The following is an 18,902-nucleotide window of genomic DNA, read 5'->3' on the forward strand; positions in this document are numbered from 1 at the left end:
ACCTCTGATGAGCTCTCCTTCAAACATTAATTCAGTAGTCTACCTCTCCATCTATCCATCCACCCACTCTGCCCTTCTCTCCCCATCATCTCACCTCCGATGAGCTCTCCTTTCAACAGCTCTTTCACTCACTCGTCTACCTCTCCATCCATCCATCCATCCCCGTATCCTTCTATCAATTCATCCTTCCCTACTCTCCCCCATTGTCTCACCTGTGATGAGCTCTCCTTCATAAACTCCATTCACTTACTGGTCTACCTCTCCATCTATCTATCCATCCATTCTCCTATCCTTCTATCAATCCGTCCTTTCCTTTTCTTCCCATCATCTCACCTCCGACAAGATCTCCTTCAAACACTTTCACTCTACTACCTCTCCATTCATCCATCTATCTATCCATCAACCCATCCTTCCATCTTCCTATCAACCTGTCCTTCCCTACTCTCTCCCATCATCTCACCTGTGATGAGCTCTCCTTCAAACACTCCTTTTACTCACTTATCTATTTCTCCATCCATCCATCCTTCTATCCTTCCATCAACCCATCCTGCCCTACACTCTCCTTCATCTCACCTCCGAAGAGCTCTCCTTCAAATACTCCATTCACTCATTCCTCTACCTCTCCATCCATCTATCCATCCATCCATCCTTCCATGTTCCTTTCATTCTGTCCTTCCCTACTCTCCCCCATCATCTCACCTCTGACGAGCTCTCCTTGAAGTTGCCACTCAGCATGGCAAACATGGGATCGCAGCGGACCATCATTAGACACTTGTGGCTCATCACTTGACCGTCCTCCACGTTGATTACCAGATCTTAAACAAGGAAATAAGACAAGGTCACACACATACTAAGGTCATACATACATGGCTGGAATGTCCCAGGCACTTGATGCATGTAAGGACATTGACAACTTAGAGGCAGAGCTGAGAACCGGATATGCTTGTGTTATCTCAGAAGCGACAATTGAAGCTCAATAAGGATGCTTGAAGTATGGGAGACACAAGTGAGGTCCACACTGGGAATCCAATGTCATAGAGTAATTGAGATTACAAGTTATCATGTACTGTGGTAATGTGGGTGTTATGAGCTGTAAGAAGGGCATGCTACAATCTCAGCAGCAACAATCAGACAGTGACGTGCTACATTTGTATTTCAGAGGAAGAGGCAAGAACAGATCAAGGACTTCACTGTAACATACAGTACAACTACTTGAAAAGTCAACCAAACTTGCCATTCACTTTCAAGGTATGACACGTTAGAAGGAAAATGGATTTCATACAGTTTAAAGGTTTTGTTTTTTGTTTGTTTTTATCAGCTCTACTTGCCTAAAGATATGCTAAGAAGAGTGAGTTGAAGTACAATCAAAATCACATCTTTTTCTCACTTGTGATTTATTCAATTTAGAAAATGACAAATTTGTGAATGCAATAAGACAGGATGAAACATGAGAAATGATTCTTAAAGCATGTATACATTCCCCACAGCAGTAAAGGAAAGAACACAGCATGTGATATCAGACATACAAATGAGAAGTTTCATTTGACTAAAAACCTTGTGCATACCTGACAGAAGTCCTTTCTGTGCAAAGAGCTTGGTAAACCTCTCCTTCCGTCTGTGGAGGAAGTTGTCCACAAGGTCAGCATTGAGGAACTCCTCCTGGTTCTTAGCATTGGCGACAAAGGTCACCAGGTCAGTGAGGTCAAGTAAAGAGGCCGCTGTGATGATGTCGCTAGGGCTACTGTAGGCCTTAAGATCGAGGGACCCCATGTAGAGGAATTCTAGGACGGCGCGAAAGGCCTCTGCTGTAATCTTCTGTGTCAGCACCACGATGTGCCGCAGCATGAGACGCCCGCTGAGACCGTCGGTGACCTGCTGGACGTGGATGGAGCTGAAGGCCGGGTGCTGCAGACTCCTGGTCGGAAGGCAGTGGAGGTTGGCAGGCACTGAGGGCGTGTTGATCTGCTGCAGGGGCGAGGAGCGCATGGATGGAGATGGGTAGCCAGTGGTGACGGTGACAGGAGAGGGGGAGGAGGAGGAGGAGGAGGAGGAGTGGTAGTGGGTGTGGTAGTGGGGCTGGTGGGACGGGGAGAGGCCAACAGGCGGTGCCCGGCTGCAATTGTGGTGCCTCAGGGAGCCGGAAAACAGGCACGTATTCCCATTGGGCGATATGCTCAGACACTGGTCCTCCGCCAGCAAGGCGTTACAGTTTGGGTGCAGCCCCAGGGGCGGGGAGGGGCAAATGTTCTCGTGGTTGCAGTCTGGCGACTGAGACCGGTCCGGCTGTGGGCTGTGGCAGCACATGGGGGAATCCGGGCGGGGACTCTGCTGGGAGAGACTCAGGATGTCTTTGGCTTCACACTGTTTCTTATGGTTTGTATTGGTCAATGATGAAAACTGCTTGGACAGTTCTATGTCTTTCTCATCCTCAAGGAATAAATCACTAAAGATAGCTGACGCAGCCAAGAGGCACACCTGAGGACGAATTAAGAGTCAAATGCCACAGCAATGAAATGGACTTGACTTTACTAACATACAAGTAATACTCAGGTGAGAGGGGCATTAGTGGAGATGCAGGGCACTTGAGGGAATGTTGAAACATGCACGAAGAGTGGCCGAATACATGTTGCATAACATTGTGAATACCTGAGAGTGACCTGCATCTCCACTAACATCACAAACTTCTGTGCACTATTTGATTTATAAAATGGGTCTATGAACTATTATTCATGTACCTTTATGGTTGAATACCAGTCAGCTACATGTAGAACTTGCTCAAATATATCCAAAGATAATTTGTTCCAAACACTGAACACGAGCTTAGAAGTTGTTTACAGTAAATAAGTGATTGATTGCACGCGTGTAACTGATTGAGTGTATGCTTCTGAAGCATGTGCATTGTGACATCAGTGAGCATGCAGTCACGCTATTTTGCTGCACATTTTTTGTGTGCACAGGCGTGTTAGCAAAAAAAAATAAAGAGCGCCCACAATACTCATTCCAGCACTTCTGATTGGCTAAATTCTTGAACCCATGTTATAATTTGTTTCAGCAAACTTACAATGACATTTGCAAGAGGTAGATGGTATGAAGATTATGTGAGTCACAAAACACTACTGTAATTTTTACAGCAAATGCATAAATTCTTTCAGGTTTACTTCATTTTCCAGGTTTATATCATCACCTGGAGACTGGATGTCCCCAGTTTGTGGCTATTGAGGATGTCCATTTAAGCTCCTACCCAGTGTGATTTACCCATTTAACTTTAAAGCATGCACTGATGTTCACTACTCTTGACATATAGATTGTGTTTATTTCCGCTTGAAATCTACTCTCTCTGCGGCAGTAAATCACCACTAATAGATCTGACATTCCGCTGTGAGAGCCACAACGATCATGCCCTGTTTTGTCGGATTGTTTTTTTTCCCCCTCCCCCGTCCTCTCTCGTAAGCGAGTCTGACCTTGTGCGCACAGAGGAGTTCTCCCTGGGCGACGAAAACGACATCGGCACACGCCGTCTCCTTGACGAGGATGCCAATGTCTGAGGGGTAGGTGGTCTCTGGTATATGAATGCAGGGCTCCCTGGGGCAGGAAGGTAAGTAGGGAGCCTGAAGAAGAGGCCTCTGAACCTGTCATAAGGTTAAGGGGGGAAACAAGACATGACAGACTCGGGTTGATATATGCGTATCAATTATGGATGAAGGCCTTGAACTGAAAACTGATGGATAACAGCTAAGAGAGGCACATTGGACGCCTAATAGCTGAAAATGGCTCCTGCATCCATTAAACATAAGGGCAATTCCACAAAAAATGTTACCTTTCCTAAAAATCATAAATCTACAATAATTTGAAAAATATATGTGAGCTACAGGGACAAATTGAGTATCAAATGCTAGAACTTGTCTAGTTCTTTCATTTGAGTGGTATTTTGATACAACTAAAGGGTATTTACGCATTCTTTTCTTCATAAAACCCATTTTGGGGCAACATTTTTGCTAATTTTTGTAAAAACACACAATCTTTGACTCTCACTATTCAATATTCATCAACACATCAGCATTTCTTTCAAAGTAGTTTATGGTTGAGAATGGACCAAAAAAACACTAATATTAGCCTTGTCTGAGATACAAACTGTGTTTAAGTATGAATATTGGGACTTTAAAAAGTGGACAAAGTTGTAATGTCCGTAACGCTACATTTGTGAACATGTAGAGTAAATGCTAAATGTGTTATACACAATTATCAATCTACAACTTAAACAGGACCTGAGCATTCATTTCAGAAGAAAATTTATTTTACTTGATGCTCTGATTCATAAATTTCTCAACATATCCACATGGAGGTAAATAATTGTGTCCAAAAAATGTAGTGTCCGTAACAGCAAGCTTTTTGTGTAATATCTGTCGAATGATTTATCGTAACGAATCAAAACTCAGACGGTTAATATTTCAGGATGATTGAGTTAGAATAAATCATGAACGGATTCAGAATGATTATGCCGAGTTGTTGAAATATGCCCACAAAGTCACAAAAAAATCTCTAAATGTAATGTCCGTAATGCTGGAATTGCCCATAACTATTATCAACTCACTGAAATATTATGACATTTCAATTCCTAGATTCTCTGAACATGTTACTTAAAGGTGCTTTATACTTTTCAAGAAATGTACAGGGATATACGATACTGAAAAAAAGTGAATTCATGTTTTTCCAATCACAGTCTGATAAACTAACATATTGATGGATGGCAACAGTGGGTAATTAACTTTACTGGATAATCAACCAATCAGAGATGCCTCTTTCTTTTAATGATGGCTGTGATTAATGATAAAGTTCTGCTTTCCAACATCATTTCTACAAATATGAAAAATTGTTTTGGTGCTTTGGGAGTAGGAATAAGTTATCAGGAGACACCATGGAAACAAGTGCATAACACATGTGGGATATAAAATCCTAGACAACATCTGAGTCATTCACATCCTGTGTTAATACTATGTGACAACAAGACCTCTGGGCATTGCAGTACTGTTGGTGTGACCACACAGGAGGGCAAATAAATTTTCAAATATTTGATCTTTAGGTCCAGCTACAGGTTAGTGTCACTGACCTTTTTGAGGTTGGACTGCCAGAACCGATGCTGCCGCCGGTATATAAGGGCCGCCCGGACCACGTTGTCAAAGACCTCTTGGACCCCGTAGAGGGTGTAGGAGCTGGTCTCGTAGTAGACGCAGTTGGACTCCTTGGCAATGTTGCGGCCATCTTTGGGAGGTAGGATCCCTTCTGGATCAAAGGCTCGATGGCGGGAACACTGGTGGCTGCAGGAAGGGATAAAAAAGGAAACATGGGTTCAAAGGTCACAGTTCAAAGGGGACCCAAATGGATAGTACAGCATATTATGTATAAACCTGCTCCTTACAAGCTAAACTGTAATTTCACTTCCATCCACTTCAGCTTCAGTGATAAAAACATTTGAGTATTATACCCAGTTACATAAAAAAGAGATACATGTATATAAGGTCATCTTCTAATAAATACAAAGCATGAATGATCACAACTGCATGGTACAAGATTTCCAGTTTAAGTGACAGATGAGGCACTCTATTCAACAAGGTAAAGCTGGGTTTTGAATTGAGTCTCTCATCTTTCACCAATTGCAACATCTTGACTGATGTGGATGTGTGATATTGTGCGTTATCATAATACCGTGCGACAATTTTCCTATGAAATTCAAAAATCCACAAAGTTTGTACAACACCCAATAGGTTCCTACAGGTTATAGGTTATGAGGCAAAAAAACACTTCTCTATCACATAGAAAGAACACCAGCTCTTTTATGAACAGAAACTCTTCTCTTAGGGTGGGATTTCACGGAGCACGCGAACGATTTGCGAAGGACGCGAATGGCAAAATCCAGCATTCGTATTTTAGTCTGCAAAAGATCGCCAAACGAACGTGAGGGTTCGGAAGCGTCGTCAATTGTTCGCGAATGTCGTTTTTACTTCGGCGAGAATTTCAAAAAAATTTGAAATTTTCTGCGAACCTCTTCCGCACACTTGGTCGTGATTTGCTCGTGAATTGTTCTCGAAAGTGTCTTTAAAGCTTCGTCATATGCGCAAGACCTTCGCAAGACACGCGCGATGTTCGCAAAATGTTCGTGAAACCCCAAACAGACTCCGAAACTTTGGAGAATGTCTCGCGTATGTTACGCGAAATCTGCGAAGTTTTTCCGATCATTTTACGACGTAATCGCAAACTGTTTGCGTACCTTTTGAGACATTCTCACGAACGTTTAGCGCACGTTTGGGGGATGTATGACCTATACGTTTTCTACAAATAAAAATCGTAGCATACACCTAAACATCAAACAATTATTAACAACTATACTAACAAAAGAATTAAAGGCCAGCAAACAGAGAGAAATGTTTGATATACAAAAAGGAATCGCAGAATACACTTAAAATTAATCTAAAGTATGTAAAATTTCATTTGAAGTATACAGATTATGTGTTGGAGGAACTGCAAAAAAAAAAAAAGAAGAAAGATCAAATGCTTTACTAGTGGAGATACGCCCTAGGAAAAAAATGTAGGCAAGCACACGATAGAGAAATGAGAGAAAAAGAAAGGAGAAATAGAGGAAAGAAAAAAGTTGAAAATTTTTTGTTGTTCGCATTTCCGTCGCGTGTTCTTCGTGTACGTAACATGCTGTAGTTTAGCAATGATACACACGACATTCGCACATACGTTGTGGAAACTTCGCACAAATTGCGCAAGAATAGTTTTCGGCTTCATTGTCGGAAAACATTCGGAGAAAAACTTTTCCGAATGATGGATTTTGCCATTCGCGTCCTTCGCAAATCGTTCGCGTGCTCCGTGAAATCCCACCCTTAAACAGCAGGGTACCTTCCCAGTGAAGCTGTGGCTTTTCAATCAAATTACTCAAGCAAAACGGGCAAATGATATCCATCCCTGTGGCTCGCCTTTGGTCTCTAGCAACAGTCAGTGAATGATATCCACCTAGGCACGCTGTGCCTCATGAAAAGACCAAGACCCACCCTCACTCAAAGACCAAGATTGTATCCACCCTCACTCAAAGACCAAGATTGTATCCACCCAGCACATCGTACCTTAAGAAAAAGACCAAGACCCAACCTAACTCAACGACCAAGATGGTATCCACCTGACACACTGTACCTCACAAAAAAGACCAAGACCCAACCTCACTTTAAGGATCAAGACTTTACCTGACTGGTCCCCTCTCCTTCTTCAAGGCTTCCAAGTCAGCGTAGCGCAGATCATTCTTGCATCCGCAGATGATGATGGGTGCCCGTGGGCAGAAGTGACGGATTTCTGGCAGCCATTTCTTCTTGATGTTCTTCAGCGACACTGCATCAGCAATGGAGAAGCACACCACAACAACATCGGCCCTGCATTGGGAAAAAGATTTATAAAATGAAAAGTTGGGAGGTGTTATAAAAAAACAAAAAACAATACACTCTAAAGAAATTAAGAGATACTGAACAAGAATTGGATTGGAGTAGACCTTTTTGGGGTTTTTTTTCTTTTTTTTTTCTTTTTTTCCTTTCTTTTTTTTTCTGTTTTTTTCCTTTTTTTTTCCTTCTGTTTTTTTCCTTTTTTTTTTTTTTTTTTTTACTGAACAAGGATTGGGTTGGAGTAGACCTTTTTGTTTTTGTTTGTTTGTTTTTGTTTCATTTTGTTTGTTTTTTGGAGTAGACCTTTTTGGTTTCACTGTAACTTATGTCAGCCATGTAACTTGAGGGCTTCTACAGCAAGAAGAAAAGATGATTCAATGGGTTTCTATGCAACAAGTCAGGTGCATGCATTGCTATATGTAAGTGCATAAATAATCTAGGCATACTGAAGCTCCTAGTCATGGCTGAAATAGACATTAACATAAAACACAGCACCCAAACCAGTCCAGCCCAATAAAGCCCATCACTATCACATATTCAGCATTGCTCGCTATTATTGTTCTTGTCTGAGTTTTGTTTTTTCCCTGAGCTTAACTGTGTGATTGAGGCATGGGTTATGTGACATATTGATGTGGTTTATATTAACACCAACCTGTGATTATCATTCTGTCCTTGACCACAGGGAGTATGGTACAGTAGTCTCCGCATCATCGGTAGTGTCGGGCAGAGCATATCTTACCAGATTACGTGGTGTACCCGTACCCAATGACATGTTTCATTCAAGTCACAGACACCGTACACCAATCATGCACTTATCTCTATCACACACAGAACGGTATGTCATTACATAGCCATAGCTTGATTGATCCTGACTTACAATCGTACAGACTGAGGTCACACAATACCCCGAGTCAAAGAAACCACAATTTCCCATGAGCAAGAGGTATTTGCAACATAATTTTGTACACAATCTGCAAGTAGGTTGAAACCAAGCCCTCCAATCAGACCCCATGTGCACACTACTCAATTTGTTATGCGTCATGTGTGACTATATAAATAGACTTCAATGCTTGGGATGCTGCCACTTGATGTACCAAGTTCTGCTGTCCCCGTATGTTTTAAGGCAACTGTACATCAATTTTTCCAAAAATGGCCTGAAGTACAGTTAGAGTCTTGGTGTAGTTTTCACTTTTCTCTAGTGCTAGCTAGACATGTGTAGTGATTAGTGTGTCACAGTGTGGATAGTTTGGGTAGTATGTATGGTGCAGGTGCAAGGGCTTATACACGACATGCAGAAAAGCATCTATTCATTAATACAGCAAATCCATCATACACTGAACATGTAAACAAGTTAAGTGTATATATATCTAAGTGCTCTGTAACCTCTCAGTTTCATCCGAAATCACATTCATTCACGGTGGGAAACTACATTGTATTTAAAAGAAAAAAAGAAAAAAAAGATCAGGCTTGTCTGGAAAATTTCTGTCCATTTAACCAAACTGCCTACCCAATTATCAGGCAAATATAACATACATCCCAACTGTGTGTTCAGCCTGCATGCCAATCAAGCAAAGTATCCAATTAAGCGGTACCCATTTATGTGGAGACTACTGTACTCTGATTGCCCTGGCAATGCATAATTTGCTGCATGTTTAAATCTTCATTTCACTAAAAGCTTTACACACACTAGCTTGCATCATAGTCAGATAGCAGATTTACAGGCAATCATGGTGTAACATCGTTATTTATTAAAATCAATGCTGATGACCTAAAATGTAAAATTATCTTTTACGTCGATGAAAGGCTATTTCACGGCTCGACATTAGCGGTGGTCTGGGGCTACTAAAAATTGATGTCGGGCCACTACATTCATCTTTTGGTGGTCTGATTGATCAGGCAACTAAGATTCAAAATGGATTGTTAAGTTGCTTTTATTTTGGGCCACAACATATCTTTATTGGCCCACCAAAATTCAGATTTTAAGATTTTAGTGGACTCAACGGGCCACCAGACAAAGAAGTTAGTGTAGCGCCCTGTATTTGTCAAACAGTTTCAATTGTTGCATTTGTATATTAAAGGTAGGGAATCCCATTTGCATGCCTCAAATGAAGAGTTGTATAAATACAGTGGTATGTTGAAGAGAATACATTTTCTATCATAAAGTATTGAAAGTGGAAGGTAACATTTAGTACATTTTTAATGACCGTTAAGATTTTGAATTGAATTTTTTTCGGGGCTCACCGTAAATTCCAGTACATTACTAGGCTACCTTTGCAGACCCATGCACTGCATGTGTGTCCATCATGTATATTTTGTGAAGAAAGTTCATCAAAACTTATAAACATTTCTATATACATTCTTGCCACACACTTAATATGTTATTACATCAGCTCTTATACTTCTAGATTTGTTTTTATAGATAAAAAATACAGAAGACTGCAACAAAAAGGCTTAAGTGTGGCTGACACACAGAACTACTGAGTAGTTGAGTTTTGTGCATTATTAAAATTGTAGATAACTGTTGACTTCCAAATTTCTCAGCAGTGGCCTAAACAAGTCCCCTGAGGTTCATATTTAATGTTTTGCTGCATTTTGGGAGGTCTGTAAAAGGTATCCCCTACCTTTAAAGTTGCCACCATCATTAAAATACAGAAATAAAACATTACATTGTAACTACTTTGTGTATGGCAGCGCAATACAGATTAACGAGTGACAATCTAAAGAATTTACTTTGAAAAACAAGTGGGAAAAATGTCTCTGCCGCCCTCAAGTATAGCTGTGAAGCACGTAAAGGTCACTTTTTCCTCTGGCAGCATTCAGAGAGAATAAGGTCGTCACTGCCCGCAGGAAAAGCAAATCCGAGGCAGGAATATAAACAAAGCATGGTGTGAGTTTGGTCTTTAAATACTCATGCTTTCACACTGCCTGCTACTTCCTTTCTTTAATACCACATGATTGTGATTTTTTTTTTTTTTTTTGGGGGGGGGGGAAGGGAGGGGAGATAAGGGGGGTTCCATCATGCTATTATAAGAATGAAGCAAAACAAGAACACCCAAAATAGCCACTGGACAACTGACCCCTCTAAAAAGTCTTTATCCGGAGGGCAACTATGTGGATTCATAATTTAGAAAGGTTCTATTTAATATTACAAGAATGCCAAGCGTGACCTACCGAAGCTGTTTAGAGATTGTCTTGGACCCCCCCCCCCCATTTCCTGTCTCCCCCTCTCCCCCTCCCTCCCCCTTTCTCCTCTCTCTTGGGCTCTCCATATTCAATGCATCCACTCATAGACCACTACATGCATGCTCCCACGGCACCATCGTCCATATCACATCCACATTTCCTCGTATCCTCAGCACCATCCATACACCGAGAGAGCCAAAATATGCACGGCAGGGACTACCATCCATACGATACGACAAATTAACATTGTAAAACGGAAAAAAAAATAATAATCTGAACTTGGGGCGGTATGTGCATTATTGGGGGGGGGGGGAGGAATTCCGCAGACACATTAAATTTCGGCTGCACGATGCGCATGTGCATGTGGATGGCTTTATGAATCTCTTTTGATGAATGACTGCGACTGCAGCCAGAACGGACCCTCCAAATTGGAGAGTGTGTATACACAATGGTTACGGCCATTGTGTGCGGACAAACTGAGAGGCAGTAGGACAGGTATTAAACTATTCAAGCATCCACCGACTACAACCCTCTGTCATACCTACAGTGTACATTCACATTTTAATGCTAAATTACTTGCTACGCACTTTCTGCGACATCAATTTTCATCTTCTTTCATGTGTTTGCATTATTTCAGAGCAGAGCTCTATCCACAGAGCTTCTAATTCACAAAAATTGTGAACGGGAATTATATTTTCCCTGTACATCATTTATAGGGGTCTATATACAAGTACCATTTAATGAATCTTATTATTATCATTATCATTATTTATATTGCTATTTTTGTACAAAGAGTGGCTTAGTTCTCTCTGAAGAAGCAACAATACAGACTGACTGTTCCTAACAGTAGCCAAGTACTCAGTATCATATACTGTATTTTTACACTTTTCATTCTGTGACTTCAGAACCATTCAAATGCTGATACATCATAAAAAGAAAAAAAACAAAACAAAACAAAAAGGGCCTGCATACAACATTTCTGCCTGAGTCAGGGGAATTATTCATCAGGTGTGATGGAAACGCTTTGTGACCTCAAATGAAATTGCACTCCAAACAGAAAATCATCAATTGCATTTATGGGGGGGGGGGGGGGAGGGGTGGGGAGGGAGGGCTTACTGATCTTTGGATCCTGGGACATGGGACTTTGCATGATAAAAGATGGATATCAAAATGATGTTGGAAGGGTGATGATAATGGAGGTAAACTTCCTTTATCATTTCTGCTACACTGTGTTAACACATATTCAACCAGTGGTGTTCATTTTTTTTTTCTGTGCTAACAACATGAGACACACAGCAGCACATTTGAGGCAAATCATGAAGCCATTTACCTGCGTAATGTTGAAGACAGTATTGTTATTTGAAGTAGCACAGCACTGAATTGCATAATAATCCACAATCCACCCATCACTAACTGACTGATTCCCCTAGTACTACAACACGTACTGGCATTTGGATACATCTGTTCTGCCACGCCAGCATAAAACGTGTCATACGACTAATAATCAAATGGAGCGACTGCCGTAAATTATTTGGCAGCCTAAGTGGTGATATTGGAAATGCCTACGGGCAATCAAAACCCAGAGGAGGAACGGGGGGCGAGAGGGGAGGGTTCAGCACGGGGACCACAGACTCGACTTGGGCGTGTCACCGTGGAACCATTCAATTAGCTATATGGTGATATAAGCAGATTACCAAGCTCTGGGATGAATGGCTCAGAACGAATCCCACTGAAGTTTGGACGTTGAATTTAATTTGCTAGAATGGAGAGTAGCCAGATAAGAGCAAATGGCATGACAAACTGCACTTCTTGAACTCATCATTGCTAGCAGCAGGCTGGTTGCATATCAAGGTCCAAGGCAGTGTGAGATTCAGGTGCTGGAAGGGTTAATACATTAGCTCCAGAGATTCCTTTTTCAGTTTTGAAAATACACTGACAAAGGAGTTGGAATCAATATTACAGATGAATTACACTTTAGTGAAGTTAGGATTTCAAATGAATGATCATGACTTCACTGTTGACTTGAGGAAAGTGAAAAACATTTCCTTTTTTTCAAACTTACTGTCCAAATCTCATATTCAGAATCAGAAATTACTCCTTTTCCTTTATGACTTTCATACATGGTAAAAATTCATAACTTTTGGATTATTCTTTATAAATTATACACCTACCAACTCCCTCCTCAGTAGAACAAACTACATGCATAAAACAGACGAAGACATCAAAAGCATCTCAACTATTTTTGTTTCTTTTCTTTTTGTGGGAGGGGAAACCATATGTGATGTTGAGTTTAGGCCTCCTTTTCGCTGAAGATAGCAGAATAAATCTTGCCTCTATAAGTCCTTAAAAGCTGGATGTCAGCCTTCCATTTTCTGCAAGAATTACTGGTGATATTGTTTTTTTTTCCCACACTTAGCCACTTCCTGATTTATGACAAACTTGTGCTGTTAAATTGATCAGCCGAATAATAAATCACCATGCGTACCCATCTCTCACAACCCACACTAACATAACTCATTATAAGAGTTTACGCTCAGCATGGAATGCACAGGAATACATTAAATATGTGCACAATTATGAATACCAACACGAAAGCGTGCAGAAGGAATAGTAAGTGCTAAGTACAAAATTCTCTAAAAGCTAAAAATGAAAAAATAAAAAGGCAAACACTTCTGAAATATTTGCTTCTGTATAATTTTGAAGCTGAAATACATCAAGCACGCAACAACATCCAAAAAAAGTAATCACTAAAATGTACTGTTATCCTTCTTTCCCTCAACCCCTGTAAAAATTCTGAGGTCAATCCAATAATTTATGCTAATTTTACATGAAAATGCATGAGGATGAATTGAACAATTCTTCAGACTGCATACATGGATGGATGCCCTTGACAATCAAATATTCTAAGTTTTATGCATTTGTAATTATCGTACCAGAGAAGTTATTTCATTTTATTTATTTTTTTCTGAATCAATTTATAGAGCTGCTTAAAGGGAGTTGTCAAAACCGTTTTGTGCTGTGGTGATAAATTGTGCCCAGCGTGCTGCCTGGTATGAGTGATATGCACAGGACGGAAGAAGGGGAACTTAAGTTGAAATTGAATAAAATTATGTAAATACATGGACACACAGATACACACACACATGCACACACACACATGTGTAAGTATTATGTGACTGTTGAATGTATGACTTGTAAGTATTATGTGACCATTGAATGTATGACTCTGAGTATTATCGTAACAGAGAAAAGGAAATAAAACTGTGATTTATGCAACTGCATTAATTTCTGTTGAATTTCATTGAAGTTCTCATAGTTCCGTTTGTTGAATTAAGTAATCTATGTCAACCTAAACATGGACTTGAGTTTTGGCTTCATTCAAATCTGTTTTGCCACAAGATCTTCCTTGTCATCACTTCTGATGTAGTCCAACATGCGGCAATTCATGTAACCTGTTTGGATGGCCCCCCTCCATGGCATAAGCTTCATTAAGACACCCAATTACTTGCCCTCTCCGCCTCACAGGTCTTTGGTGGGGAGCTGTTAATGACATTCCCTCCTAGCGTCACTGGCCAATACTTAACTGCCCTCAATTTCACCAGCTTAAAGATCACATTGCGCTTTGCAATACGTGCCACCAATACAACCAAAAAAGAAGAAAAATATCTCGAGGAACAAAACAAGCCTTCCTTCCACATACTTGTAACATCAAATACATGAATATTTTTTGTTTGATTTTCTATTTTTTTTTTGGATCGTTTTTCTTTTTTGTGAAGACGGGAAGCAGAGAGAGAAATCTACATTCATTAGAGATGGAGTGAAATTGCCGTGGCTACTGCTGGACGGAACAGAAATAACCAGCAGGGATCTTGATACTGCGGTCTTAATAACAACCTAATTACACAGTCAACCCTCTGGATGATGTGAAAATGTCATTCTGGGGTGTTGGCAGCGAGTAGGGGGTACACTCTTCTTTGCCCCTCGGTATGATCATTTCACAGTGTGGTACCGACAAGGTGGCGTAAAGACATGGAAGCATAGACCATTTTTTTCCTTTATTACTGATCCATATGCAATGAATGCATCAATATTTGTTTCTACTCAAAAGATCAACTTACTAAATTGTGCAATGCTCTTCATTACATGAAATACTGAAAAACAAAAACCTCCGTAAACATTTAATTTAGTTGCCGTGAAATCTCTTAAGTGTTTTGTTTCATATTTTGAATAATGTGTGAAAGATTTACAACTGTAAGTCACAATAAACCTGTCTTGTTGTAAACCTCTCTGATATCTCAATATGAGATGCTACGTTTTATTTGCAGTCAAAAGGGGCCTGAGCTTTTGATCCTAGCTGAATCTTCATCACAGGCAAAATGACCTATGACCAATGGTCATTTTGCCTTTGACGAAGATTCTGACTCCATTTTGCTCCATTGGCTGGCCACAATTTGGATAAGCAGTTTTCAGCAGCTTTTTTTTGCTACATTTAATTTATCTGCAATACACGTCTGTAGAAAACTTCTCTCAATATACATCTTCCAATTTGTGCCATGATTGCTTTTATATCTTATTCGAGTCAGTTGCTTTACAATTGCTCGACTAGTGCAGCATGCGCGAACCACTCACCTGCCGTACGCAAACTGCCGATCTTTCTCGTGATCGCCGAAAGTATCCCAGAGGCGCAGTGACACGTTGACCCCGTCGATGGTTTCCCAGGAGTTCTCAAGGACCTGTAAACAACGGATGATTGCAAAGACCTCACAATTAGGCGCACAACTGCTCTTAAAATGCCCAATGAAGGCTGCTCATTATTGTGCGTCTCAAAAGGTTGGGGGGAGGGGGGAGTGAATTCCTTGCTAAGCACATAATGTTCTCATGAGCTGTGACATCACTCTTTTCTTTTTCTTTTTCTTTTTTTGCGGGGGAATGGGGAGGGGAAAAAAGGGGGGTGGAGAGCATGACATATAATGTCTGTGCACAAATTACACTGTATGTACACCTTCTGTTGTTGGCAGCATGTTCTCATGCATAAAGTGATGTCATGAAAATTGTCATGAAAATTCAATCTACTGAAACAGAAGATTCAGTAACTGAAACAGTAATTTCCTGTATAAACAGTACTGAAACAGTAATTTACATAAAACAGTCGTCATGACAATTTAATCTACTGTCCCCTAAAAACCCTTTCCTCATCAATCCATGCCAGAAACGAACTGAGGAAGCTGAAAATTGCTATGGCAACAGCACACAGCTTCATATCATATATTGTACATAATACGTGAGTACAGATGTTCACAGCTAGTTCACAGACAGAAACCTACCTTGCTTATATACTGTACACATAGGCCTAGAATTATATTATACTAGGTCCACACTACCATATCACAATTGAAAGGAAAAATGAAATCATATGAGCAATTAAATTTTGATAAACAACACAGATAGCCTAGTCTAAAAGCTTTCATTACGATGAAATGGTTCACACTTTCAGGACTACAAATACTAAAAAAAAAAATAATAATAATAATGTTTGCAGTATTAGCTTCCTGCGGTGCTGACAGAGTTTCGGAAGAGTAGTTTTGATTGAAAACAATGGTGTCACAACAACCCGCAAAAAAATGGAGAACTTTATATCACGAGAATCACACCAAAATAGAACTTCAACCAACCTTTATATTAAATGGCTACCTTTCATCCACCCGTATAAAAAATAGCCAGTCAAATATAGAGGTTGGTTGAAGCTTGATTTTTGTGTGACATATTTTTCTCCAACATGTGATAGAAGTTTTCTGAATTAAATTGAGTGCTTTTACTCATAAACTTGAACATTGTCTTTCCTTTTGATGAAATGTCGCATTGCCATGTGAATAAGATATGACATTTTGGACGCTACCTCTTGGCACATGCGATACTGGTCAATGGCCCAAACGGACGGGATGTGGGTCTGAAACAGCTGGGACCGCGTCATTGCCTGGTTGGTTGCCCTGGCGACGATAAGTCGCGTCTTGCCCACCGCGCTGTCGCCCACGACGACACACTTGACCAGTTCCTGGCGGGGCAGCTCATTGTCCATGGTGGCGGGGAACGGTCAGTAGCCAAAACAGGCAGACTCAGGACATGACCTGTGAGAGGAAAGGAGATGGACAGATAAGTGGACATCCACAAAATGATAGATATGGCTTTATACTGCCCTGGCTATACCGGGTGGATGTCCCTGGTCACCAAACCACAAAAAACATCAGTAAACCATGTGAGATATGAACTTTAGCGGTCAGGTTCACTCCTCTTGATGGTCAGTGATGGATGCTCATGTGAGATTAGGCTTGAGCCACTGATAGATTATCTCCTCATTAGACTGATTAGCTGCAACCACTGGCGTGATCATCTTCTGACCCTTATAACCTGCAGCGCAACTAGTGCTCGACCATTTTATACAGTATGTATCAAGCAATCAATCTGGGAACTTAGGAACCATGGAAAAGGGAGTAGAAAAAGAAGCTGACAGCTACAGCTTCCAACAGTTTTCTTTAAAACACACACACACACACACACACACACACACACACACACACACACACAAAATGCCCCCTTGACAAATATGTACAAGCAAAAAAATCAAAAACAGAAAAGAAAATTGAATAAAGTACAAACCGGGTGACACTAAGAACTTAAACCAAAGCCCCCCCCCCCCCCCACCATCAATTCCCCCTGGTTAACTCCTCTATTCCACCAGGGACAACAAGATGCCCCCCCCCCCCCTTACAAAACATTCTGCATTTTCTATATTAGCTGATGATGAAATTCAGCATGAAAATCACTTTTGTACAGCTTCCAAATTGCCACTTAAAATTTCATAATCATATGCTGATGGATAATACATGCTGAGGTCGTGCATGGAAAATGCAAACCAAATGAAAAAAGTCATTAAAAAAACACTCACATAAAAAACAAAAAACACACTCATATTTAATAAGTCAAACCATTTGGTGGATATGCTGTATAAAACAGAAAATGTCCAATATTTTCTGATCTTCTCTAGTATATCTGTTTCAAGATTATTCATGATACTTGCAATGCACTTGTGCTAACGTCATGCAAACAGGGCCACATACTATATGTACACAATGTATCTTTTGCTTCTGCCTATATACCGGGTGTCCCCCAAAAAGCGGAACGGTGGATTTTCAGTACCTTGCGTTCTAAAAGTGATATATTTTTTGACATCATTAGAAAGAGAATCTTCCGCAGAAGACAATGATACCAAAATCATTAGATTTGGTTCAGTACTTTTTATTCTACGCCAATTTCTGTAAATGCAGTCATTTTCAAATGTCGCCGGATTTTTGCGACTTATGAGATAATAATTTGAGCGCGACACGCGATCCATACAGGGAATATTGTGTAAGCTCGGTGATCCATGTCAACAAAAGATACAGCTTTCACATTGGGCGCGGGCCAGGAAAAAACAGAATGTGTGTGTCTCTGTGAGTGCGTGCGCGCCCAATGTGAAAGCTGTATCTTTTGTTAACATGGATCAACGAGCTTACACAATTCAACGTATGGAACGCGTGTCGCACCCAAATTATTATCTCATAAGTCGCAGAAATCCGGCGAAATTTAAAAATGACTGCATTTACAGAAATTGGCCTAGAATAAAAAGTACTGAACCAAATTCAATGATTTTGGTATCATTGTCTTCTGTGGAAGATGCTCTTTCTAATGATGTCAAAAAATATATGACTTTTAGAACGCAAGGTACTGAAAATCCACTGTTCCGCTTTTTTAGGGACACCCGGTAGTCCCGCTTGCAGCACACTTACACATACAAAGACATAACATATAGCATGTGACCTTCATATGGCTTTGAAAATCAAGAAGCTTTATCCTATAAAGTCCGCAAACCAACAGAGGCTATTACTATAGCTCTACAGAAATATTCTTCTTTCCCTATCCATGCTTGGATACAAAGAGCACACCATTGGATAATAGACAACGAGAGAAGCGGGGCTAGTGCACTAGGTTATAATGCATCCAAGGGAATATCACAGCTGGATTTGATGATAATATCCAAAAATATCTCACAGCTGCAGCAACTATACATTCAGCATGTGGCCTGAATATCTGCACATACTAAAGTCAACTGATGAAATCAGGGAAAATAATGATACCTTATATGGCATTGATATACATTCAAATGAGTATTCCACTGTAACTTATATCTTACAGTACTAAGGATCAGTAAAACTGAGAAAACACCATCACAATGATTGTTCTAGTATTGCTGCT

At 40.4% G+C, this 18,902-nt stretch overlaps 1 protein-coding gene across 1 annotated transcript in view; it reads right to left on the minus strand.

Annotated features, from left to right (window-relative positions):
- LOC140241655 (rho-related BTB domain-containing protein 1-like) overlaps nt 1–18,902 on the minus strand; it is an 83,999-nt gene that overhangs the window by 3,426 nt on the left and 61,671 nt on the right. The window contains exons 3-9 of the mRNA XM_072321398.1: nt 16,510–16,738; nt 15,243–15,346; nt 7,242–7,424; nt 5,108–5,315; nt 3,462–3,629; nt 1,566–2,475; nt 700–815 (exon numbers count right to left, since the gene is read on the minus strand). Coding sequence (XP_072177499.1) covers nt 700–815; nt 1,566–2,475; nt 3,462–3,629; nt 5,108–5,315; nt 7,242–7,424; nt 15,243–15,346; nt 16,510–16,689 — 1,869 coding nt within the window. The 5' untranslated portion in view covers nt 16,690–16,738. The remainder of the gene's footprint in view (nt 1–699; nt 816–1,565; nt 2,476–3,461; nt 3,630–5,107; nt 5,316–7,241; nt 7,425–15,242; nt 15,347–16,509; nt 16,739–18,902) is intronic.

This window comes from Diadema setosum, chromosome 18, assembly GCF_964275005.1.
Source record: "Diadema setosum chromosome 18, eeDiaSeto1, whole genome shotgun sequence".
Taxonomy (NCBI): domain Eukaryota; kingdom Metazoa; phylum Echinodermata; class Echinoidea; order Diadematoida; family Diadematidae; genus Diadema; species Diadema setosum.